Below are 25,413 nucleotides of genomic sequence, written 5' to 3'. Positions count from 1 at the left end.
AAAATGTTCAAGATCACTAGCAATCAGGGAAATGCGAATCAAGACCACAATGAGGTTTCACCTCACCCTGGTTAGAATGGCTCACATTCAGAAATCTACCAACAACAGATGCTGGAGAGGATGTGGGGGAAAAGGGACACTAACCCACTGTTGGTGGGAATGCAAACTGGTTAAGACACTATGGAAGTCAGTCTGGAGATTCCTCAGAAATCTGAATATAACCCTACCATACAACCCAGCCATCCCACTCCTTGGATTTACCCAAAGGAAATTAAATTGGCAAACAAAAAAGCTGTCTGCACCTTAATGTTTATTGCAGCTCAATTCACAATAGCTAAGACCTGGAACCAACCCAAAGGCCCATCAACAGTAGACTGGATAAAGAAATTATGGGACATGTACTCTATAGAACAATATACAGCGTCAAAACCACTGAAACCCGGTCATTTGCAACAAGATGGAGGAATCTGGAAAACATTATGCTGAGTGAATTAAGCCAGTCCCAAAGGGACAAATATCACATGTTCTCCCTGATCAGCGACAACTAACTGAGCACCAAAGGGGAAACCTGTTGAAGTAAATGACTATGAGAAACAGTGACTTGATCAGCTCTTATCCTGACTGTTGATGTACAATGTAATACTTTATCTATTTTAGTATTTTTTTTTGTTCTAGTACTATTGGTTGAACTCTGTAATTAACACACAATTATTCTTAGGTGTTTAAATTTTAACTGAAAAGTGATCCCTGTTAAATATAAGAGTGGGAATAAGAGAGGGAAGAGATGTACAATTTGGGACATGCTCAAGCTGACTTCGCCCAAATGGTGGAGTTAGAAACGTGCCAGGGGATTCCAAATCAGTCCCATCAAGGTGGCATGTACCAATGCCATCTCACTAGTCCAAGTGATCAACTTCAGTTCACAATTGATCACACTGATAGGTCTAAGAGTCAAAGGGATCACACAAAGAAGACTAGTGTCTGCTAATACTAACTGATAGAATCAAAAAGGGACAGAACAATCCAACATGGGAAGTGGGATACACAGCAGACTCATAGAATGGCAGATGTCCTAAACAGCACTCTGACCTCAGAATCAGCCCTAAGGCATTCGGATATGGCTGAAGAGCCCATGAGAGTATATTAGGCATGGAAAGCCAAGACACTCTGGCAAAAAAAAAACAAAAAAAAAAAAACAAAAAAACAACAACCACCACCACCACCACCACCACCACCACCTAAATGAAAGATCTCTGCAAGTGAGATCCCAGTGGAAAGAACGGGGCCATCAAAGAAGGAGGTACCTTTCTCTGAAGGGAGGAGAGAACTTCCACTTTGACTATGACCCTGTTGGAATAAGATCAAAGTCGGCGAACCCAAAAGGCTTCCATAGCCTTGGCAACTCATGACTAGAGCCTAGGGAGATTACTGACGCCATAAACAAGAGTGTCAAATTGTTAAGTCACAACAGGAGTCACTGTGTACTTACTTCTCATGTGGGATGTGTCCTTAATGTGTTGTCCAATGTGAAGTAATGCTATAACTAGTACTGAAACAGTATTTTTACACTTTGTATCTCTTTGTGGGTGCAAACTGATGAAATCTTAATATATACTGAATCGATCTTCTGTATATAAAGATAATTGAAAATGAATCTTGATGTGAATGGAATGGGAGAGGGAGCGGGAGATGGGAGGGGTGCGAGTGGGAGGGAAATTATGGGGTGGGGAGCCAATGTAATCCATAAACTGTACTTTGGAAATGTATATTTACTAAATTAAAAAATGCCCAATAAAAAAAAATACCAGCCTCTGGCTCCTAATTCTAGCTTCTTCTAATGCAGATCCTGAAAGATAGCAGTGATGGTTCAAGTAACTGGGCTCCCATCACACACAAGGAGGAACTGGACTGAGTTCCCAATTCCTGGTTTTGGCCTCAGTCCATCACCAGACATTGCAGGCATTTGAGCTCTCTTGTTTTCTCTTAACACCTTCTCTCTCTTTTTCTCTCTCTCTGCCTCCATTATCCCATCTCTTTCAAAAAAAATTTAAGATAAGTTTATTTTGGCATAAATTTGTTTAGGTCTATACACACCTTTTCAATAATATATTATTTTCCACAAATTTTGAAGACTCATTATAATTACTACTACTTAATACTTATGTTTAAAATTATTTATGCTAAAATATTTTTAAAAGAAATCTTTATATTGTCAGTATAAATGGAAAACTATTTACGTGTCATAAATAGAAACTAAGATTTAAATAATAGTTTATAATGTCTACTAGGGACTTATTTTGGAAACATTAAAGAATTATAAATTTCTTAAAGCATTTCAGTTTTTTTTAAGATCTATTTATTTATTTGAAAGAGTTAGAGAGAGAGAGGGCTGGTGCCGTAGTGTGCACTGGGTTAATATTCTGCCTGCAGTGCCAACATCCCATATGGGCACCGGTTCTAGTCCCGGTTGCTCCTCTTCCAGTCCAGCTCTCTGCTATGGCCTGGAAGAGCAGTAGAAGATAGCCAGTGCTTGGGCCCCTGGACCCACATGGGAGACCAGGAAGAAGCTCCTGGCTCCTGGCTTCGGATCGGTGCAGCTCCAGCCATTGCGGCCACCTGGGGAGTGAACCAACGGAAGGAAGACCTTTCTCTCTGTCTCTCTCTTTCCCACTGTCTGTAACTCTACCTTCCAAATAAATAAATAAAATCTTTTAAAAAAAATAAAAGAAAGAGTTACAGAGAGAGAAGAACAGAGAGAAAGAGATCAATTTGCTGGTTCACCCCCCAGATGGCCGTAACTGCTAGCACTGGGACAGGTTGAAGCTAGGAGCTCCATCTAGGTCTCCCACACAGGTGGTAAGGGCCCAAACACCCAGGCCATCCTCTGCTGCCTTTCTGAGGCCACTAGCAGGGAGCTGGCTCAGAAGTGGAGCAACCAGAACTCTAGCAGGCACCCATACATAATGCCGGCATCACAGTATCTTTACTGGTGACACCACAACACCAGCCCCAACACAGAACTTTCAAGATGAAAGGTTTTTGAACTGACAAAGGCTAAAACAGTGGGAGTCAGAAGGGTTCTGACTCTACGTCTGAGTGGTATATCCTTATTCTTGTTAAGCCTTGATTTCGACATCTGTAAATTAGGAATTGTTTCAAAAATAAAGCTACTGGGGCCAGTGCTGTGGCGCAGCAGGTTAACACCCTGGTCTGAAGCACCAGCGTCTCATACGGGCTCCGGTTCAAGACCTGGCTGCTCCACTTCTGATCCAACTCTCTGCTACAGCCTGTGAAAGCAGTAGAAGAAGGTCCAAGTTCTTGGGTTCCTGCACCCGTGTGGGAGACCCAGAAGAAGCTCCTGGCTCCTGGCTTCTGATAGGTGCAGCTCTGGCGTTGCGGCCAATTGGGGAGTGAACCATCGGATGGAAGACCTCTCTCTCTGTCTCTCTCTCTCTCTCTCTCTCTCTGCCTCTCCTCTCTTTATGTAACTCGACTGTCAAATAATCAAAATAAATCTTTTTAAAAAAATAAAGTTACCTTATAAGGACTTAGATAAAATAAATGAAACCATGTAATGCCAGCACATAGCAAACTACGTGTTAGAAGCACTAGTCACGTGACTACTATTTTTTGCAATTCAAGACTATCTTAAGCATTATCTAACTTCACAAAGCTCATTTTATGTGGCCTAGAAGTCAGTTTTAAAAGATATTGCACTGGAGCTGGTTCTGTGGTATAGTGGGTTAAAGACCTGGCCTGCAGGGCTGGCATCCCTACAGGTGCCAGTTCGAGTCCCACCTGCTCCACTTCTGGTCTGCTATGGCCTGGGAAAGCAGTAGAAGATGGCCCAAGTCCTTGGGCCCCTACACCTGCGTGGGAGCTCCTGGATCCTGGCTTTGGATTAGTTCAACCCTGGCCACTGGGGTCATTTGGGGAATGAACCAGCAGATAGAAGACCCTTCTTTCTCTCTCTCTGGCTCTACCTCTCTCTGTAATTCTGTCTTTCAAATAAACAAAATAAATCTTTTTTTAAAAATAAGATACTGCTTGGCCAGCACCGCGGCTCACTAGGCTAATCCTCCGCCTGCGGCGCCGGCACCCCAGGTTCTAGTCCCGGTTGGGGCACCGGGTACTAGTCCCAGTTGCTCCTCTTCCAGTCCAGCTCTCTGCTGTGGCCCGGGAAGGCAATGGAGGATGGCCCAGGTCCTTGGGCCGTGTACCCGCATGGGAGACGAGGAAGAAACACCTGGCTCCTGGCTTTGGATCAGCGCAGCACTCTGGCCATAGTGGCCATTTGGGGGGTGAGCCAACAGAAGGAAGACCTTTCTCTCTGTCTCTCTCTCTCACTGTCTAACTCTGCCTGTCAAAAAAAAAAAAAAAGATACTGCATTATTCTCATAAATATAATGGAAAATGCTTTAACATATTTATTCTACTGTATAACTGCATTTCTAGGAACTTGAAATACTTCAAATTTTAGAAAGGATGTCCATATTTACCTATACTAGGATGTTTAGCTACACCTTATGAAGTCCCTTGCCTACAATATATTCCTGACATTAAAGGGAACAATAGCTAAAATAATATGCATTCATATGTAAATAGTTTTCATAAAATCTTTACATTAATTCAGAGGATTTTACAGCAAAATACTTACAAATTTAGTTTTGCAAAGCTCTCTTGTGCATTGAGCTTTTCTCGTTCATATGCACTTTCAACTTCTTTGAATTCATTCTTGATCATTTCCAAATCAGCAACAGCTTCTGCTTGGCTAGCCTTCTCTACTTGCAAAGCTCCTTCAAGGTCTCGGATCCGTAACTACCAGATGACAGAGACATAATTAAAACAAGATAAGAAATGCAAGCATCCATCTTAAATGATAAACAGCATATTATCATTCATCCAAACACTTCTCTCTTTCTGCTTTGGTTTAAAAATGAAAATAAAACACACTTTATTTACTCTCTTAATATGCTTAACAGAAAAGAAAAACAGTGGAAAAATAACAAGTAGTTCTTGGTGCTATGGAAAAGGACAGACACCCATCCACCAAAGTGCCTTACCATGACCTACTAATCCAGTCAGAGGCTTCTCTTATAAATATGAGAAGTTAAGTGGTTTTTGAAAACTTAAGGGAAGTATTCTTCCTCTCCTACGAGAAACTTTTCCATATGAATACCATCAAAAGTCTAAGAAGTTTAATAGATCTTTATATACCTGGACACTTCTTACTGTATAAAAATGAACTTACACACAATACTACTTGACTGAAAAATTTATATTTGTAATGACTTGATATCTGGAATTTGCTTCACAATGATGTGGGAGTGAGAGAGTGCAGGCGGGTAACGGCTAAGACACAAACCATCTGAGGTAGGTTGTTGGCATTGGCTGACAGTACCCAAGGATGCATTTTGCTATTCTCTCTAGTTTTGTACACATTTAAAATTTTATATAAGAAGACATTTTAATAACTATATTCTCAAAGCAGCCATTTAGCCTAGTAGTTAAGATGTACAAGTCCCATATCAGAGTACCTGGGTTTAATTCCAGACTCCAACTCCTGACTCCAACATCCTACTAATGCAGACCCTGAGAGGTAGCAGTGATAGCTCAAATAACTGGGCTCCTGCCATCCATGTGGCTGACCTGGACTCTGTTCCCAGTTCCTGGCTTTGGTCCTAGCTCAACCCCAACCACTGAAGGCATTTAGAGAGTGAATCAGCAGATAGAAGTGTGTTTTCTCTCTCTCATTCTCACTCTCTCCATCTCAAATAAATAATTTTTTAAAAGATTTACTTGAAAGGCAGGTTTTGTTTTTGTTTTTGTTTTTGTTTTTGTTTTTGTTTTTGACAGGCAGAGTGGACAGTGAGAGAGAGAGAAAGGTCTTCTTTTTCCGTTGGTTCAGCCCCCAATGGCCGCTGTGGATGTGATGCGCTGTGGCCAGCGCATCACGCTGATCCGAAGCCAGGAGCCATGTGCTTCTTCTGGTCTCCCATGCAGGTGCAGGGCCCAAGGACTTGGGCCATTCTCCACTGCACTCCCGGGCCACAGCAGAGAGCTGGCCTGGAAGAGGGGCAACCGGGACAGAATCCAGCACCACGACGGAGACTAGAACCCGGGGTGCTGGTGCTGCAGGCAGAGGATTAGCCTATTGAACCACTGCGACAGCCTGAAAGGCAGTTTGAATGAGAGAAAGAGAGAGAGAGAGAGAATCTTCCATCTACTGGTTAACTCCCCAAATGGCCGTAAGGGCTATGGCTGGGTCAAGCTGAAGCCAGAAGTCACAACTCTATCTGTGTTTCCTACATGGGTGTAAGGTCTGAAGCATTTGAGCCATCTTCTGCTGCCTTCTCAGGCATGTTAGCAGGAAGCTGGACGGGAAACAGAGCAGCTAGGAAAGCAACCAGAACTACAATATGGGATGCTGGTGTCACAAGAGGTGGCTTAACCTGCTGTGCCACAACACTGGTCCCTAAACAATCATTTTTTTAAAAAAAGAAAATTATTCCCTGTGTCTACCAATAGTAGAATGGATAAACAAATTACATTCCCACAAAAGAATATGTAGCTTTAAAAAAGTCTATAAAATTAACTTTTTAAAACAAAGGTCTCTATACAGGTCTCCATGTAAGGCTATAGAACACTGCATTGTCAATATACATTGAAAACAATGTTGTGGCAGCATTGTGGCATAGTGGGTAAAGCCATCACCTGCAATGACAGCATTCTACATTAGTGTTGATTTGTGTCCCAGCTGTTCCAATCCAGCTTCCTGCTAATGGCCTGGGAAAAGCAGCAGAGGATGACCCAAGTTCTTGGGCCCTGACCATTAATATGTGAGACCGGGAAGAAGCTCCTGGTTTCTGGCTTCAGCCTTTCCCAGTCTCAGCTGTTGAGGCCATCAGGGAAGTGAACCAGCAGACAGAAGATCGAGCTCAACCTCCCTCTCCCTCTCCCTCTCCCTGTACCTCTTTCAAATAGAGAAAGAAAGAAAGAAAGAAAGAAAGAAAGAAAGAAAGAAAGAAAGAAAGAAAGAAAGAAAGAAAGAAAGAAAGAAAGAAAGAAAGAAAGAAAGAAAGAAAGAAAGAAAGAAAGAAAGAAAGAAAGAAAGAAAGAAAGAAAGAAAGAAAGAAAGAAAGAAAGAAAGAAAGAAAGAAAGAAAGAAAGAAAGAAAGAAAGAAAGAAAGAAAGAAAGAAAGAAAGAAAGAAAGAAAGAAAGAAAGAAAGAAAGAAAGAAAGAAAGAAAGAAAGAGAGAGAGAGAGAGAGAGAGAGGAAGGAAGGAAGGAAGGAAGGAAGGAAGGAAGGAAGGAAGGAAGGAAGGAAGGAAGGAAAGGAAAGAAAGAAAGAAAGAAAGAAAGAAAGAAAGAAAGAAAGAAAGAAAGAAAGAAAGAAAGGAGAGAGAGAGAAAGAAAGAGAGTGAGAGAGAGAAAGAGAGGGAGGAAGGGAGGAAGGGAAGGAGGGAGGGAGGGAGGGAGGGAGGGAGGGAAGGAGAGAAGGAGGGAGGGAGGGAAGGAGAGAAAGAGGGAGGGAGGGAAGGAGAGAAGGAAGGAGGGAGGGAAGGAGAGAAGGAAGGAAACAGCAATAATTGAAAGACAAGCTAGCTGATATCTTAATCAAACTTCTGCCCCAGTCTTAGCTCTTGAGTAGGTCAATATTCTTACCTAAACCTAGGAAAAAAATAAGTATGCAGGTACAATTCAATTTAATTCTCAGATTTTTCCATTTATACTTTTTCTTGGGACTGGCACTGTGGTGTAATGGATTAAGCTGTTGCCTGTAGTGCCAGCATCCCATATAGGCACCAGTTCGAGTCCCAGCTGCTCCACTTCTAATCCAGCTCCCTACTAATGTGCTTTGAAAAGCAGTGGAGTACAGCCCAAGTTCTTGGGCCCCTGCACCCATGTGAGAGACAATGGAAGAAGCCCCTGGTTCCTGGGTTCAGTCAGGCCCAGCCCCAGCTATTGCAGCAATCTGAGAAGTGAACCAGCAGATGGAAGATCTCTCTCTCTCTTGCTCTTTCTCTCTCTCTAACTCAGCCTTCTCAGACTTTCAAATAAATAAATAAATCTAAAAAAAAACTGTTCTTCTTTGTTTTGTCTAAAACCAATGTCTACATGCCAAACAACAAATCTATGAAACATTTTCTTGTTTACATTGCTATCTGCTTTCAGAAAATAAGCATACTTAATAACAAATGTAAAAACAATGCAATTTAAAGAAGACAACAAGCTAACAAATTTGAGTAAACTCTTGTTTTTCACTCTTCCTTCTCATTTTTTTAATTTAACTTATTTATTTGCAAGGCAGACAGAGAAAGACAAAGAGAGTTCCTATCTGCCGCTTCACTCTCCAAATATCTGCAAATTCAGGAACCAGGAATGCAATCCAGATCTCCCTTATGGTAAGAACCCAACTACTTGAGCCATTCCTGCTGCCTCCCTGTGTCTGCACGGGCAGGACCTATATGCCAGCAGCTAGAGCCAGGAATCAAACCAAGTTACTCAGATATAGGATGTGAGAAGATAAATGCCACCCATACACATTCTCACTTTTTCGCAACATATAAATTTAATAACAAAAGACTTCAAAAGCATATTAACAGTGGTTTATGAGATGGTGACTATAGTCACTTAGAGCGTCACATTTATACTAGTCGGAGACTGATTATTATTAGAAGTACCCTCACTGAAAATATTTGTCAGTATTTATAAACTTATGCTTCAAGTATAAACTTCTATTTGTTCTAAGCCTAAGCAGTAAGCTAAATATCAAATATTGATTTTAAAGCACACTAGCAAAAATTATATATAATTTTCATTTTTGTAACAATTCAATATATACTCTTAAAAATATTATAAATACAATGAAAATCTACTTTTTTAAAGATTTATTTATTTATTTACTCGAAAGGCTGAGTGATAGAAGAAGAGAGGCTGATGCCTGGAGCCCAAAACTTCACCGAGGTCTCCCACATTGGTGGCAGGGGCCCAAGCACTGGGGCCACCCTCCACTGCTTTCTCAGGGGCATTTAGCAGGGAGCTAGATCAGAAGCAGAGAAGCTGGGACCCAAATCAGGAATCCAATACAGATTCATCTTATAATTCAGAATCATAAGCAGCAGCTGAACCCACTGAGACAAAATACCAGCCCCTGAAAAAAATTATTTCATGACCTTAAAACTTCAGTTGTATTGTTTACTGATATAATTTTTGAGTGCCAATCTTTTTTCCTTAATTTAACTTACACAGTTTGCTTTAACAAATATATGGGTCTCGGGCCAGCACCGTGGCTCAAGAGGCTAATCCTCCGCCTTGCGGCGCCAGCACACCGGGTTCTAGTCCCGGTTGGGGCACTGGATTCTGTCCCGGTTGCCCCTCTTCCAGGCCAGCTCTCTGCAATGGCCCGGGAGTGCAGTGGAGGATGGCCCAAGTGCTTGGGCCCTGCACCCCATGGGAGACCAGGAGAAGCTCCTGGCTCCTGGCTTTGGATCAGCGCAATGCGCCAGCAGCAGAGCGCCAGCCGCGGCGGCCATTGGAGGGTGAACCAACAGCAAAAGGAAGACCTTTCTCTCTGTCTCTCTCTCACTGTCCACTCTGCCTGTCAAAAATAAAAAACAAAATAAAAAATAAAATAAAAACAAATATATGGGTCTCAGAATTTTGTTGGTAAATGAGGTATTTTATTAAATATAAAAAAAGAATTAATGCACAACCCTTATAAATGTAGTTGCATCTTGCACAAAGAGTTGTTTAAACAAGGTTACACATCAAAGATTCTATTTGCTAAAATTTAAGGCCTTTCCAATCAGGGAAATGCAAATCAAGACTACAATGAGGTTTCACCTCACCCTGGTTAGAATGGCTCACATTCAGAAATCTACCAACAACAGATGCTGGAGAGGATGTGGGGGAAAAGGGACACTAACCCACTGTTGGTGGGAATGCAAACTGGTTAAGACACTATGGAAGTCAGTCTGGAGATTCCTCAGAAATCTGAATATAACCCTACCATACAACCCAGCCATCCCACTCCTTGGAATTTACCCAAAGGAAATTAAATTGGCAAACAAAAAAGCTGTCTGCACCTTAATGTTTATTGCAGCTCAATTCACAATAGCTAAGACCTGGAACCAACCCAAAGGCCCATCAACAGTAGACTGGATAAAGAAATTATGGGACATGTACTCTATAGAATACTATACAGCAGTCAAAAACAATGAAACCCGGTCATTTGCAACAAGATGGAGGAATCTGGAAAACATTATGCTGAGTGAATTAAGCCAGTCCCAAAGGGACAAATATCATATGTTCTCCCTGATCGGTTACAATTAACTGAGCACCAAAGGGGAAACCTGTTAAAGTGAAATGAACACTATGAGAAACAGTGACTTGATCAGCCCTTGCCCTGACTTGATGAACAACTTAATACGTTATCCCTCTTAGTATTCTTTTTGTTTGTTCTATTTAATACTTTTGGTTGAATACTGTAATCAATACACAGTTATTCTTAAGTGTTGAAACTTAACTGAAAAGTGATCCCTGTTAAATATAAGAGTGGGAATAAGAGAGGGAAGAGATGTGCAATTCAGGACATGCTCAAGATAACTTACCTCAAACGGTAGAGTTAGAAATATACCAGGGGATTCCAATTCAATCCCATCAAGGTGGCATGTACCAATGCCATCTCACTAGTCCAAGTGATCAATTTCTATTCACAACTGATCATAATGATAGGACTAGGAGCCAAAGGGAGCACATAAACAAGACTAGTGTCTGCAAATACTAGCTGATAGAATAAAAAAGGGAGAGAACGATCCAACATGGGAAGCGGTATACACAGCAGATCCATAGAATGGCAGATGTCCTAAACAGCACTCTGGCCTCAGAATCAGCCCTTAAGGCACGCAGATCTGGCTGAAAAGCCCATGAGAGTATTACAGGCATGGAAAGCCAAAACACTCTGGCAAAAAAAAAAAAAAAAAAAAAAAAAAAAAAAAAAAAAAAACAAACACCAAACAAACAAACACTAACTAACTAACTAAATGAAAGATCTCTGCGAGTGAGATCCCAGTGGAAAGAACAGGTCATCAAAGAAGGAGGTACCTTTCTCTGAAGGGAGGAGAGAACTTCCACTCTGACTACGACCTTGTCTAAATAGGATCAGAGTCGGTGAACTCAAAAGGCTTCCATAGCCTTGGCAGCTCATGACAAGAGCCTACAGTGATTACTGACGCCATAAACAAGAGTGTCAAATTGTTAAGTCAACAACAGGAGTCACTGTGCACTTACTCCTCATGTAGGATCTCTGTCCTTAATGTGCTGTACATTGTGATTTAATGCTATAACTAGTACTGAAACAGTATTGTTCACTTTGTGTTTCTATGTGGGTGCAAACTGTTGAAATCTTTACTTAATATATGCTAAACTGATCTTCTGTATATAAAGAAAATTGAAAATGAATCATGATGTGAATGGAAGGGGGGAGGGAGAGGGAAAGGGGAGGATTGTGGGTGGGAGGGAAGTTATGGGGGGGGGGGAAAGCCATTGTAATCCATAAGCTGTACTTTGGAAAATTTATATTCATTTAATAAAAGTTAAAAAAAAATTTAAAGTCTTTCGAAAGTCTCATCACACACCTTTCCACAGTATCTCCAAACTTATCCCTAAGCTCCACCATACCACAGTGCATGGTATTCCCCCAAAATAACAAGCACACTCTTATTTAGTAGCTTTACTCATGCATTCTCTCTTTTTAGAACAGTGGTCAGCTACCTTTTTCTGTAAAGGCTTATAGAGTGAATATTTTACATTTTGTGGGTCATAGGGTCTTAATCTAACAAGCATTCATAAACAATCTATAAAAAAATAGTCATGGCTATCTTCCAATAAAATTTTATAAAAATGCTCTCAGAGCATGTCAGACCTGGTCCAAACAACCCCTAATTAAAATGCTGTGCCCTCATTTCTCTTAGAAATCCCATCACAGGGACCAGAGCAGTGGCATAGCTGGTAAAGCCATCACCTGCAGTGTCAACATACCATATGGGCACCAGTTTGAGTCCCGGCTGTTCCACTTTTGATCCAGCTCTCTGCTATGGCCTGGGAAAGCAATAGAAGATGGCCCAAGCCCCTGGGCCTCTGTACCCGCATGGGAGACCCAGAAGAGGATGCTGGCTCCTGGCTTTGGATTGGTGCAGGTCTGGCTATTACCACTAATTGGGGAGTGAACCGGTGGATAGAAGACCTCTCTCTGTCTCTGCATATGCCTCTCTGTAACTGTTTAAATAAATAAATAAATCTTTAAAAATAAATAAATAAAAGGAAAACCCATCTCATTCTCCAACACCTAGCAAAAACACTATCCTTAGGGATGCCTCCATTTAATTCTAAGATTTTGGCTGTTGCTGTAGCATAGTGGGTTAGGGAAGGAAAAGTGGGTTAGGGAAGTTTTCTGTAAAGGGTCGGATGGTAAATATTCACATTTTGAGCTTGCTACTCCCTGAGGTCTCTGCCACAACTACTTTACCTGCCATTGTAGCACAAAAGCAGGCGGAGACAAGATGAAACTTCACAAGAACAATGGGTGAGACCTGGCCTGTAGGCTGTAGTGTCAACTTCTCCATTAACATAATATATCCTCAACTGCATCCCTATCATAAATACAGCAATAAGGATCACTGCAATACACTCTCCATTCCAAATGTACATCTTGGTTCTCTGAACATAGCGCTGCTTTACTTGGCTGTTATAATACAATTTAAGAAAATACATACCAAAAATACTTGTTCACATCTTACCTGAATAATTTCAGAATTAAATTTTGATTCCAGATGTGCTGCTCTTTCTGCTTCAATATTTTCTTCTAATTTCCTCACTCTTAGAGTAGTTGCCTAAAAACAAATTAAAAGTTTAAACTCATAAACATTGGTATTTAAAGTAGATACGGATTACTATATTGCAGAATTGTAATTAGCACTTTAGGTTACTATAGTTGTGGTCTTTGATGTTTTTGTTTGTTTATTTGGTTTTGCTTTTTTTTTTTTTCACTTTGTAGGAGTGAAGTTTAAACTCATGTTTAAGAAGAATGGTCCACAGCTTGCTTTCTCATTTTTCAGTTTTACTGGGGTAAAATTCAGATACAACAATCTACATATATTGGAAGTATACAACTTGGTAAGGTTTTACAAATAAACATCCATGAAATCATTGCCACAGTCACCCTTAAAAGATTCCTTATGTCCCTCGGTAAAGTATTCCCCTAGCCCTCTCCACCCTACCCCCCTTTCCAAGTAACAACCAACCTGCTAATTCTGCCCTATAGAGGAGTTTGTATTTCCTGGAATTCTATGTCAGTTGAGTCCTATAATGCAAACTCTTTATTGCCTGGTTTCTTCTCCCCTGCAGAAGTATTTTGAAATTTATCTGTGTGATTGCAGGCAACAATAGCTCATTCCTTTTTATTGTCAAACACACTTCCACTGTGTTAATATCATACTGATTTCTCTGTTGACCTGCAAACAAACATTTGTTTCCAATGTGTACTATCACAGATAAAGCTGCTATGAGCATTTATTGCAAGGGCACATACTTTCATTTCTCTGGGATAACTAGTGAGGAGCAGAATGACTGGGTCAAATGGACAGTATATATTGAATATTTTAAGAGACTGATATACTATTTTCCAAAATGGTCATACCACAGCAATGTATGAAATTTCCTACTGTTCCACATCTTCAACATTTGTTATGATCATTTATTTGTTTGTTTTATTTTGGGGAATATTACAGACATTCAAATAGGCATCTCATTTTAGTTTTAATTTATATTTCCTTTTTCATGTCCCTATTTGCCATTTGTATATCTTCTTGAGTGAAGGCTCTACTAACATCTTTCCTCATGTTTTAATTGAGTTATTTTCATATTATGATTTTTGAGGGCATTTGGCAGATTACTTAATATGCTGATTGGGACACCCATATTCCATATAGGAGTGCCTGAGTTGGAGTCCCAGCTGTGCTCTGATTCCAACTTCCTGCTAATGCACACCCTGGAATGCAAAGAGAAATTAAATTCCTGCCACCTACTTGGGAGACCTAAGTTCTAAGTTTCTTGGCTTTGGCCCAGCCCAGTCCTGGTTATTTGGGCATTCGGGGAATGAAGCAGTAGATGGCAGCTTTTTCTCAGTCTTTCTGCCTCTCACATAATTAATTTTATAAAAATCTTTAAACATAGAGTAACCAATGACCCACCAATTATACTCCTATATATATACCCAAAAGAAATGAAAGCATATTCAAACAAAAAATGTTGTATACAAAAGTTCATAATAGCCAAAGGTGGAAAAGACAAAAATGTCTATCACTAATGAAAGGATTAAACAAGATGTGGTATATCCACAAAATGGAATATTATCCAGCCAGAAAAAGGAATGATGTACCAATACTTGGAAACATATAAAAATATGAAACTAGTCAGAGACAAAAGGTCACATATTATATGATTCTAGTCATATGAAATTTCTAGAACCAGTGCACCCATGGAGACAGAAAGTAAATTAGCATTTCCAAGTATAAGGGAGTAAGGGGAGAGAAGTGAGTATTAATGGATATAATGTTTCTTAGTGTGATAATGAAAATGTGCTGGAATTTATATTAAATTGAATTAATAGTTGTACAATATTCTGAAAATCCCTGAATTATATACTTTAAAATACTTTAAATGGGTGAATTTTATGATATGTGAAATATACCTCAACAGAATTAAAAGAATCAAGAGGAAGAACCAAGGACAATATCAAAGAAGTGACAGTCACCTAATTTAAACTTCTGAATCCCACTGCTGAAAACAGTTCCTTCAAAATGTTGTCTTTATATCTCAGAATAAGGGACTGCCAAGGCTGTAGGCAAAAAGCATACTGCATACTGAAATTCTTGTATTTAGTTCAGGCCAGAATGCACATTATCACAGTTAGGTAATGTTAACCAATACCAATTTTAGAAATAACTTTTTTTAGTATAAATGCCACAGGGTAAAGTTCCCACCCTTAAAGAATTAAAGCTGGCCTTTATGGTATCTAGTATACTCATTTTACAGTCTGTAAAATCAGGAGTCCAGCTATTCACAAGCAAATAGTCCACAGGTGTCGAGAATATATTTTTAAAGATTTATTTTATTTTATTTGAAAGACAGAGCTAAAGAGAGAGGTAGAACCAGAGAGAGAGGTCTTCCACCTGCTGGTTCATTCCCCAAATGACCACAATGGACAGAGCTGAGCTGATCCAAAGCCGGGAGCTTCCTCCGGGTCTCCCATGAAGTGTGCAGGGGCCCAAGGACTTGGGCCATCTTCTACTGCTTTCCCAGGTCATAGTACAAAGCTAGATTGAAAGTGGAGCAGCTGGGACTCAAACCAGAGCCCATATGGAATGCCAGTGCTGCAGGCCAGGGCCTTGATCTGCTGCGCCACAGCGCTGGCCCCAGAGAATATTTTAAAAGCTAGAAAAGGGCAGATACAGGGAAGAAGCTATTCTAACAATGGTAAAATATATTTCAGATTCTAAAAAAACTACCTATGTAAGTTTCTCTATGTAGTCAGATTTTTTTTTAATTTTTTTTTTTTATTTGACAGGTAGAGTTGTAGACAGCGAGAGAGAGAAACATAGAGAAAGGTCTTTCTTCCCTTCGTTCACTCCCCAAATGGCCGCTACGGCCAGTGCTGTGCCAATCCGAAGCCAGGAGCCATGTGCTTCTTCCTGGTCTCCCATGCGGGTGCACGGCCCAAGCATTTGGGCCACCCTCCACTGCCCTTCCAGGCCACAGCAGAGAGCTGGACTGGAAGAAGAGCAACCGGGACTAGAATCCGGTGCCCATATGGGATGCCAGCGCCGCAGGCAGAGGATTAACCAAGTGAGTCACAGCGCCAGCCCTAGTCAGATATTTTGTTAAAATACAAATTATTCAGTGATTCTGTGACAAAAGATTCAACAATTAAAGTCTTTATTTCTTATGTTGATGTTCTATTGTATTATTTAATTATCTGGTTGTCACTCCGAAAATCAGGAAGAGATTCTATTTTTCCTGACTAGATCAAAACCAACCCAGCTGAAATAATAAACCAGAGATTGCATTCTTTATTTTCACACTTTCCTGTTTGGAATGAAATAACCAAAAGAAAATAAACTTACAGATGTTTATTATTACTAAAACTATAAATAAATCAAGAAAGACACTAAAAAAATTCAAGTCTTCAAACAAACTCCTTCCAAGAGTAGACTTTTTGATTGACTTTATTAAATTAAAGCCTTCCTAATAATTTTTTATTCTAGTTTGGTGAATTAATTCTAACATCCAGCAGAGGGTGCTAAAGGAACATTAACATACTGTACACCAATTTTTTTTTTACCAATAATACTGCATTAGAGAACAAATATAACACTCATAATCTATCTCACTGACATTCAATTCTAATCAACAAAGCAAGATCAGAAAGAATAAAAGAATTATGATTAAATACATAATCCAACATAAATTCATATATACCACAGGTCAGTTGAATTATATACAGTTTGCCTATAATACAACAAAATATGTAACACAAAATAAACATTTATTAGACAGTTTACATATTCCTTCCTACTGCAATATACTGTCAAAAAGTTATTTCAGTAAATATTATGTGTTAATCTCTTTTTCCTTGTCTGATTTGTGTCTCATTAAATCATAGTAAGCTTAGTTAGAGAACTTACTACACTTTTATAAATAAATTTTCATAAAGTGGTCCTCAAAGAAGGAAGTAATTTTTTCTGAATGGAGGAGAGAACTTCCACTTTGCTTATGGCCTTGTGTAAATACTGATGGAGTTTGTAGATTCAAAAGACCTAAACAGCTCATGTCAAGAGCCTCAGGTGATTTCTGACATCATACATAAGAGTGTTAATTGTAAAATTAACAACAGAAGTCACTGTGCACTAACTTCCCATGCAGGACCTTTGTCCTCAAAGAGTTGTATTATAATTATGTCTAAGTGCTCACAAAAGATGTATCATTTTTGGGTGTTTCTTTAAAGCTAATTAGGTTTCTAAATTAAAGAAGTGAAATTAACTTCAAGATGAAATGACTTTGAAGAGCCCCTGTCTCAACTGTTGAAGAATAGATTTTGGGGTATGTGTGTGTGTGCAAACTGTTAAACTCTTTAGTATAGAGTTGGTCTTCTGTGTATAAAAATCAAAAATGGATCTTAGTGGAGAATCGGACAGGGAACGGGAGAGGGAGGAGGAAGGGTGGGAGTGTGGGTGGAAGGACAAGTAAGGTGGGAAGAATCACTATATTCCTAAAGCTGTACTTAGGAAATTCAAGAAGTTTATATTCCTTAAATAAAAGGTGTCTTTGGGAAAAAATTACAAAGAGATGCCTTATAAATCTTTCCTAACAATATTGGACTGGCAAGCAGCAGAACTTGATTTCACCTTGAATGAAGAGTCCAGACGGTACACACATTAAAAGTGTCTCTGAACGCTCTCAGCCCCTCCTTTCGCTGCCTCTCAAACAGAAATGGACAAGTAAGTTGACGAATGGAATTTGTAAATAAAAAGCAAGGGCCACTTTTGCTGTATCAGAAGTAATTATAATTCTTACCTATCAATTACACTAACCTCAGAGCTACACCAATAGTCAGAACACTGCTGCACTAATCAGCTGGAATAACAAGATTTCAACATGATAACAAAATCAGGTAAAGTTGTATTTATCGGCTATGGTTAAACAATGTGATTTTTTCGTGGTTGGAATCCCTTTTAAAATGAATCTCCTGGAGTAGTTCTGTTAATAAAATAGTTATTAACTCTAAAAAAAAAAAAGTTTCAGTCTCTGAGGAAGGCAATAAGAAAACGATGGCTCCCAATCAACCCTTGGGTAATGCTACTTTATCATGTACCAGGTATGAGCTGCCAAGTCCAATTCAGCAGCGGAACTAACCACTCAAAACCAGGAGTTTTCCACACCACATATGCTGCTGTGGTTTCAATGAGTACATACCAAAAGATGTGAAAACAGGGGCCAGCACTGTGGCATTGTGAGTTTAAGCCACAGCCTGCAGCACTGGCATTCCATATAGGTGCCAGTTCAAGTTCCGGCTGTTCCACTTATGATCAATCTCCCTGCTAATGCATCTGGGAAAGCAGTAAAAAATGGTCCAAGTCCTTGGGCCCCTGCATCCATGTGGGAGACCCAGAAGCAGCTCCTGGCTCCTGGCTTCAGGCTGGCCCAGCCCCAGTTTTTGCGACCATATGGGGAATGAACCAGCATATGGAAGATCTCTTTCTTCTCTTTCTCTCTTTCCTTCTCACTCTCTGTAACTCTGCCTTTCAAGTAAATAAATCTTAAAAAAAAAAAGTTATAAAAACCAATACAATGAATTGCTGAAAGCCTGAGGGAAAAATAAAAGGCTCTTTCCTGCTCAAATATAGTTCATGAAGCTTACAGAATATATGTAAACTAAAAGGAATGAGTCAAGCAGAAAAACTTTTAAATACAAAATTTAGTTCCCTAATACAGCAAAAAAGAAAAAAAGGGGGGGGGGGCAGAGGTCAATATTAGCATCCCATATCAGAGTGCCAGTTAGTGTCCTGGCTACTCCAGTTCCCATCCAGCTCCCTGCTAATGTATCTGGAAAAGCAGTGACAGATGCCTCAAGTCCTTGGGCCTCTGCCTCCTACATTGGAGACCCAGGTGTAGTTCCAGGCTCTTGGCTTCAGCCTGGCTGTTGTGGCTATTTGGAGAGTGAACTAGTGGATAGAAGCTGGGTGCCTCTCCTTCTCTGTCACTCTGCCTTTGAAATAAATAACATATCTTTTTAAAAAAGAAAAGAAAAATAGGAGAGGAAATAGCACACAAGTAAACAATGGTTACAGATTTCTCAGGAGAGTACTATATAGTACTATTTCCTGAGCGGCTGTACAAAGTCTATCTTTATAATGTCAATAATTCTGTAAATTAAAAGTGGTTACTGATTAAACTTTCTTTTCAGATTTTATCACCTGATAGTTCTCATTACTGGACACTTTCACAAGTAAATAATACAGTAATTACTCATCTTCAAAAAATTATTCTGCCGGCACCGCGGCTCACTAGGCTAATCCTCCACCTGCGGCACCGGCACACCGGGTTCTAGTCCCGGTCGGGGCGCCGGATTCTGTCCCGGTTGCCCCTCTTCCAGGCCAGCTCTCTGCTATGGCCCGGGAGTGCAGTGGAGGATGGCCCAAGTCCTTGGGCCCTGCACCCACCTGGCTCCTGGCTTTGGATCAGCGCGATGCGCCAGCCACAGAGCACTGGCCGCGGCGGCCATTGGAGGATGAACCAACGGCAAAAAGGAAGACCTTTCTCTCTGTCTCTCTCTCTCACTATTCACTCTGCCTGTCAAAAAAAATTTTTTTTCTAAGGGACTGAATCATCACAGATAATTAATTCTACAATGACAACCACAGTGGTATATTTTTTGTTATATTTGAATGGCCATAAATGATATCATACAAATATGTTAACATTTCACTATAACACTTATTCCTTGCCTCCACAGGAGTGGAAAAAGAGAATTAACTATAATGTGAGCCTTTAAACCAGAGGTCTCAAAGTATTTTTCTAAAACCAAAAACAAGCCATTTCAAAAGGGTCAAAGTTTCCAACTATTAAAAAAATCAGGGACTGGGGCTGGCATTGTGGCCTAGCAGGTAAAGTTGCCACCTGCAGTGTCGCATCTCATATGGGCATTAGTTCAAGTCCCAGTTGCTTCACTTCCAATCCAGCTCCCTGCTAATGCTCCTGGAAAAGCAGAGGAAGATGGCCCAAGTGCTTAGGCCCCTGCACTCATATTGGAGATCCAGAAGAAGCTCCTGGGTCCCGGCTTCAGTCTGGCCCAGCCCTGGCCATTGTGGCCATTTGGGAAGTGATGAGAGAACTCTCTGCCTCTGCCTCTCTCTCCGTAACAGTGCATTTCAAATAAATAAATAAATCTTTAATAAAAAATTCAGGGATACCATAATATCACACCATTTAGCCTGAGTCAAAACAAAAAGGGCATAACTAAGAACAATTTAAGAGTCCTTTACAAATTTATCATCCCTGATCCAATTAAATATCTTAAAAAGTAATATTATTCAATTAGTCTGACCTTTAATGTTGGTTCTTTATTTTTATAAGTAAGTCCTTTTAAGTGTCACTTCTATGCAAGACAGAGTATTTACATTCACATCACTGGTATCAATTCTATAGTCGAATATTAATATCCTATCATTTTCAAACAAGTCTCATTTGAGTTTTACAACATCATAGTATGTTTTACCAAAAAAGGCCCAAATGATAAAGAATATAAGGCATTGTAATTTGAAGGGGTTGACTGGTTGGCTGGTTTGTTTATTTGGTATTTGTTTTTTAAAGCAGGAGGTGGGAGTGGGAGTGCTTGTTTGTTTTACAAGTCAGAATTACATAGAAGGGAAGAGAAAGAGAGAGAGAGATCTTCCATCCATTGGTTCACTCCCCAAATGGCTGCCTCTGCCAGGGTTGGGCCAGACAAAAGGAGCCAGGAGCTTCTTCTGGGTCTTCCACGTGGGTACAGGAGACCAAGCATTTGGGCCATCCTCCACTGCTTTCCCAAGCACATTAGCAGGGAGCTCGATCTCAAGCGGAGCAGCCAGGACTTGAACTAGCACCCTTTTAGGATGCCAGCACAGCAGACGGTGGCTTAACCCACTGTGCCACAGCACCAGCCGTGGCACCAGCCTCAGCTGGTTTGTTTTTTTAAGTAGCTCTCTTGCTTCCCATATAGCCAACACAGTATATGAGCGAAGCAATGCTGCACTGTGACTCAGAACATTGAATCTGCTGTGCAAAAGTGACTCCTCCTGGTTAGGGAAGTCCAATCCCTCACAGAATTCCAAATGTTTTATACTACATTCAAGCCCAGTAAGCAAATGCTGCTGTATAAAAACATTTAAATGATTATTAAAAGCAAATGAATGGGTTTGTACCTTTTCATGATAATCTCACTGATATTTATTTTACTATACAGGTCAACTAAAACAGAGAACAGAACATTTAAAAGAGTATTTACTTGGGGCTGGCGCTGTGGCATAGTGGGTAAAGCCACTACTTGCAGTGCCAGGATCCCATAAGGTCACCAGTTCGAGGCCCGGCTGCTTCACTTCCAATCCAGCTTTCAGCAATGGCCTGGGAAAGCAGGAGCCTGGGATGCAGGCCCCTGCATCCTCATAGGAGACCGAGAATCTCCTGGCTCCTGGCTTCAGATCAGCTCAGCTCCAGCCATTGAGGCCATCTGGGGAGTGAACCAGTGGGAGGAAGACCTTTCTCTCTGTCTGTGGCTCTGCCTCTCAAATAAATAAAATCTTTAAAAAATAAAATAAAATAAAGAGTACATACTGTATGCCAGATACTTACAATACTAGGTCCTCAGCTGAGAATACCAAAATGAGTGCTAACACATCTATGAGTATTTCCATCACCAATGAGTCAGAGACCTGTGTTGTGAATGAAAACTAACTTGCTTCCCAAAGGCACTCCCTGTGATTCTCTGCTGTGAATTAAAATTCATTTGTAACTATCTTATTAGTGGCCAAATCATATTGTTTTCCAGAATCCTCCAGATTATTGTACATAAACAGGCCCACTTACTGCAGTCCTTATTCTAAAATTACACAGTAGTTTCAAGAAATAGCTGAACACACAAATAGAGTTCTCTGTGCCACTCATTCTGACCATGGTTACTATGCAATTCTGAAGGTCAGACATAAACTCATGTCCCTGAGGATGGCAACAATCAAGATTTAATTGTTTTAGAAGGAATATATGAAGGCAACAGGATGACAATAAGAATAAACTGGAAGACACAGTAATTGTTTTATTCAGCAAGGAATGAATAATGAAGTTTATACTGTTCAGATCATAAAACAGTTTAATAGGCCACATATTCTGATTAGTATAGTGATAAACTAATTAAGCTTTCTTTAAAATCATCTTTATCTTTCTGACAATAAATACTTGAATATTTAATAAATTTTTAAATGAATTTCCAATTTTTCAAAAGGATTTATTTATTTGAAAGTCAGAGAGAAAGAGAGAGAAAGAGACGAAGATAGAGAGAGATCTTCCATCTGCTGATTCACTCCCCAAATGGCCACAACAGCCAGAGCTGGGCCAGGCTGAAGCCAATAGCCAGCAGCGTCATCCAAGTCTCCTGCGTGGGAGCAGCGGCCCATGTACTTGCGCCATCTTCCACTGCCTCCCCAGGCACATTAGCAGGCAACTTAAAGTGGAGTAGCCAGTACTTAAACCGGCATCCTCAGGGGATGCCAGCACTGCAGACGGAGGTATAACTTTCTATGCCCTGAATTTTCAATTTAGAAATCCATTATGAACACTAAATGCTGTACTTAAAGGTACAATACAGTAAATATAGTACATAAATATGACTATATAAACCAGATGATCTCCTCACTGATGTGTTGTAGAGTTAGTATTCAATGTAAATCAGCCCTGAAAAGTGATTGTTACAAACACACGTAGACTTTAAAAAGATGAATTATTCAAGGAGGCCTTTATGGACAATTATGAAAGGCCAAACACATCTTTCTTTTGCTTCTACCTTCTACCTTCTTCATGTTACTACAGTATAGAATATGACTGACAGAAGCAATTCCGAATTTATTTGCAAAGGCTGTTGTTCTCTCTACTGTAATCTTCACAAGACTCTTCAGTTTTCTCAGAATTAGGTTTGCATCTTCTCTTTTCTCTTTTGTTATTGAGTTAAGCTTATTTCCCATGATAATAAAGCCCCCTAGTTGTAAAGAGCTTTATAAAAGCCATGGATATTTCTTTTTCTAGTTCACTTTTCCCTTGATTCTGTGGTATCTTGCACCACATTTATAAAATTGGACTGGGAGTTAATTTTTTTAATCTAAGAAATCATTGATCCATGTTAAGATGATTAAGCCTCACAATGGTATAGAGCTTATCAGATTTTAAAAATATATTTTATATATGAAGTTCTTTGGCCCAGGCACACAAAGAAATCACCTTTCATGGAATCTAACTATTAAAATATTCACCGAAATTTAAACCATTTGTTAGGCTAAAAGCCTATTATATTGGTTGTCTAGGATTGATATTATTGATATTAAATAATATAATATATTAAATATTTTTTAAAGTTTCCTCCTTATTATTATCCATCTTAGTTTCATTCCTTTAAAATTAAAACTGACATTTACTAAATTACTTAGAATTACCAGTAATTAATGTCTGAATACTTGAATGTAAAAAGAGCATAAAATAACTTAAGTGTTAAAATTAAACTGAAATGTGATTGCTGTTAAATATAAGAGTGGGAATAAGAGAGGGAAGAGATGTACAATTTGGGACATGCTCAAGCTGACTTGCCCCAAATGGTAGAGTTAGAAACATACCAGGGGATTCCAATTCAATCCCATCAAGGTGGCATGTACCAATGCCATCTCACTAGTCCAAGTGATCAATTTCAGTTCACAATTGATCATAATGAAAGGACTAAGAGTCAAAGGGATCACATAAACAAGTCTAGTGCCTGCTAATACTAACTGATAGAATAAATAAAGGGGAGAGCGATCCAACATGGGAAGCAAGATACACAGCAGACTCATAGAATGGCAGATGTCCTAAACAGCACTCTGGCCTCAGAATCAGCCCTAAAGGCATTCAGATCCGGCTGAAAAGCCCATGAGAGTATTTCAGGCATGGAAAGCCAAGACACTCTGGCAGAAAAAAAAAAAAGACCTAAATGAAAGATCTCTATGAGTGAGATCCTAGTGGAAAGAACAGGTCTTCAAAGGAGGAGGTACCTTTCTCTGAAGGGAGGAGAGAACCTCCACTTTGACTATGACCTTGTCTAAATAAGATAAGAGTCGGAGAACTCAAAAGGCTTCCATAGCCTTGGAAACTCATGACTGGAGCATAGGGAGATTACTGATGCCATAAACAGGAGTGTCAATTTGTAAAGTCAACAACAGGAGTCACTGTGCACTTACTCCTCATGTAGGATCTCTGTTCTTAATGTGCTGTACATTGAGATTTAATGCTATAACAAGTACTCAAAACAGTATTTTTCACTTTGTGTTTCTATGTGGGTGCAAACTGTTGAAATCATTACTTAATGTATACTAAACTGATCTTCTGTATATATAGAAAATTGAAAATGAATCATGATATGAATGGAAGGGGAGAGAGAGCAGGAAAGGGGAGGGTTGCGGGTGGGAGGGAAGTCATCGGGGGGGGTGGGGGAAAGCCAATGTAGTCCATAAGCTGTACTTTGACAGGCAGAGTGGACAGTGAGAGAGAGAGACAGAGAGAAAGGTCTTCCTTTGCCGTTGGTTCACCCTCCAATGGCCACCGCGGCCGGCGCACTGTGGCCGGCGCACCGCGCTGATCCGATGGCAGGAGTCAGGTGCTTCTCCTGGTCTCCCATGGGGTGCAGGGCCCAAGCACTTGGGCCATCCTCCACTGCACTCCCTGGCCTGGAGAGAGCTGGCCTGGAAGAGGGGCAACCGGGACAGAATCCGGCGCCCCGACCGGGACTAGAACCTGGTGTGCCGGCGCCACAAGGCGGAGGATTAGCCTAGTGAGCCGCGGCGCAGGCCTACTTTCTTTTTTATTAAGTCACCATCTGGTTAAATAGCCAATACTAAACATATTAATTTACATATAAGACAAGGTTTTTAAAGGTGTGTGACTATGAAGTTTCATAGATAAGTTAGAAGACTATACTTGTCCATGTATAAGATTTTATAAATAGGATAGAAATAGAGATCACCTAGACTACCTTCAAAGCTTCAAATTCCCCAAAAACAGAGAAGGTATTATCAAGAATGCTTTAGGAGGAGGTATTTGGTCTAGTGGTTAGGACACCCACATTCCTTGTCAGAGTGGTTGGGTTAGACACCTAGCTCTGGCTCTTGACTCCTGACTCTGGTTTCTCATTAATACAGACCCAGAGAGGCAGAGGTGATGGCTCACATAATTGGGTTCCTGCCATCCACATGGGATTTGGATTGCACTCCAGCTCCCTAATTCAGCTTAGGCTAGGCCGATGCAGACATTACAGGAGCAAGTAAATGGGAGCTTCTCTCTGTCTCTGTATGTTTGTCTCTCTCCCTCTCTCTCTCTTTCTCTTTCAAATAAATATTTTTTCAAAGTACTTATTGAACAGTTAAGATCAGAGTAAAAATAAAATCGGCCCAAAATAATCTTACACTTAACAAGAAAAAAAAGAGATTGGAGCAAATACATACTTTACAAGGAAAAAGTCAATACTGAGTTATTCACAAACATATCTTCTTTTTTTGAAGATTTATTTATTTTCTTGAGAGGCAGCGT

General features: G+C 40.1%; 1 protein-coding gene across 6 annotated transcripts in view; it reads right to left on the bottom strand.

Moving 5' to 3' along the window:
* The window catches only part of CCDC171 (coiled-coil domain containing 171), a 394,098-nt gene that overhangs the window by 297,248 nt on the left and 71,437 nt on the right, over positions 1–25,413 (bottom strand). For all 6 annotated transcript variants that reach the window (XM_089317363.1, XM_089317367.1, XM_070052470.2 and 3 more), the window contains 2 exons: positions 12,801–12,893; positions 4,658–4,818 (listed from right to left, as the gene is read on the bottom strand). In XM_089317363.1, the coding sequence (XP_089173489.1) occupies positions 4,658–4,818; positions 12,801–12,893 (254 nt within the window). The remainder of the gene's footprint in view (positions 1–4,657; positions 4,819–12,800; positions 12,894–25,413) is intronic.

The sequence above is a fragment of the Oryctolagus cuniculus genome, chromosome 1, assembly GCF_051225735.1.
Source record: "Oryctolagus cuniculus isolate XC-2025 breed Fujian yellow rabbit chromosome 1, ASM5122573v1, whole genome shotgun sequence".
NCBI classification, from domain to species: domain Eukaryota; kingdom Metazoa; phylum Chordata; class Mammalia; order Lagomorpha; family Leporidae; genus Oryctolagus; species Oryctolagus cuniculus.
This window is presented reverse-complemented; position numbering and strand designations above follow the sequence as displayed.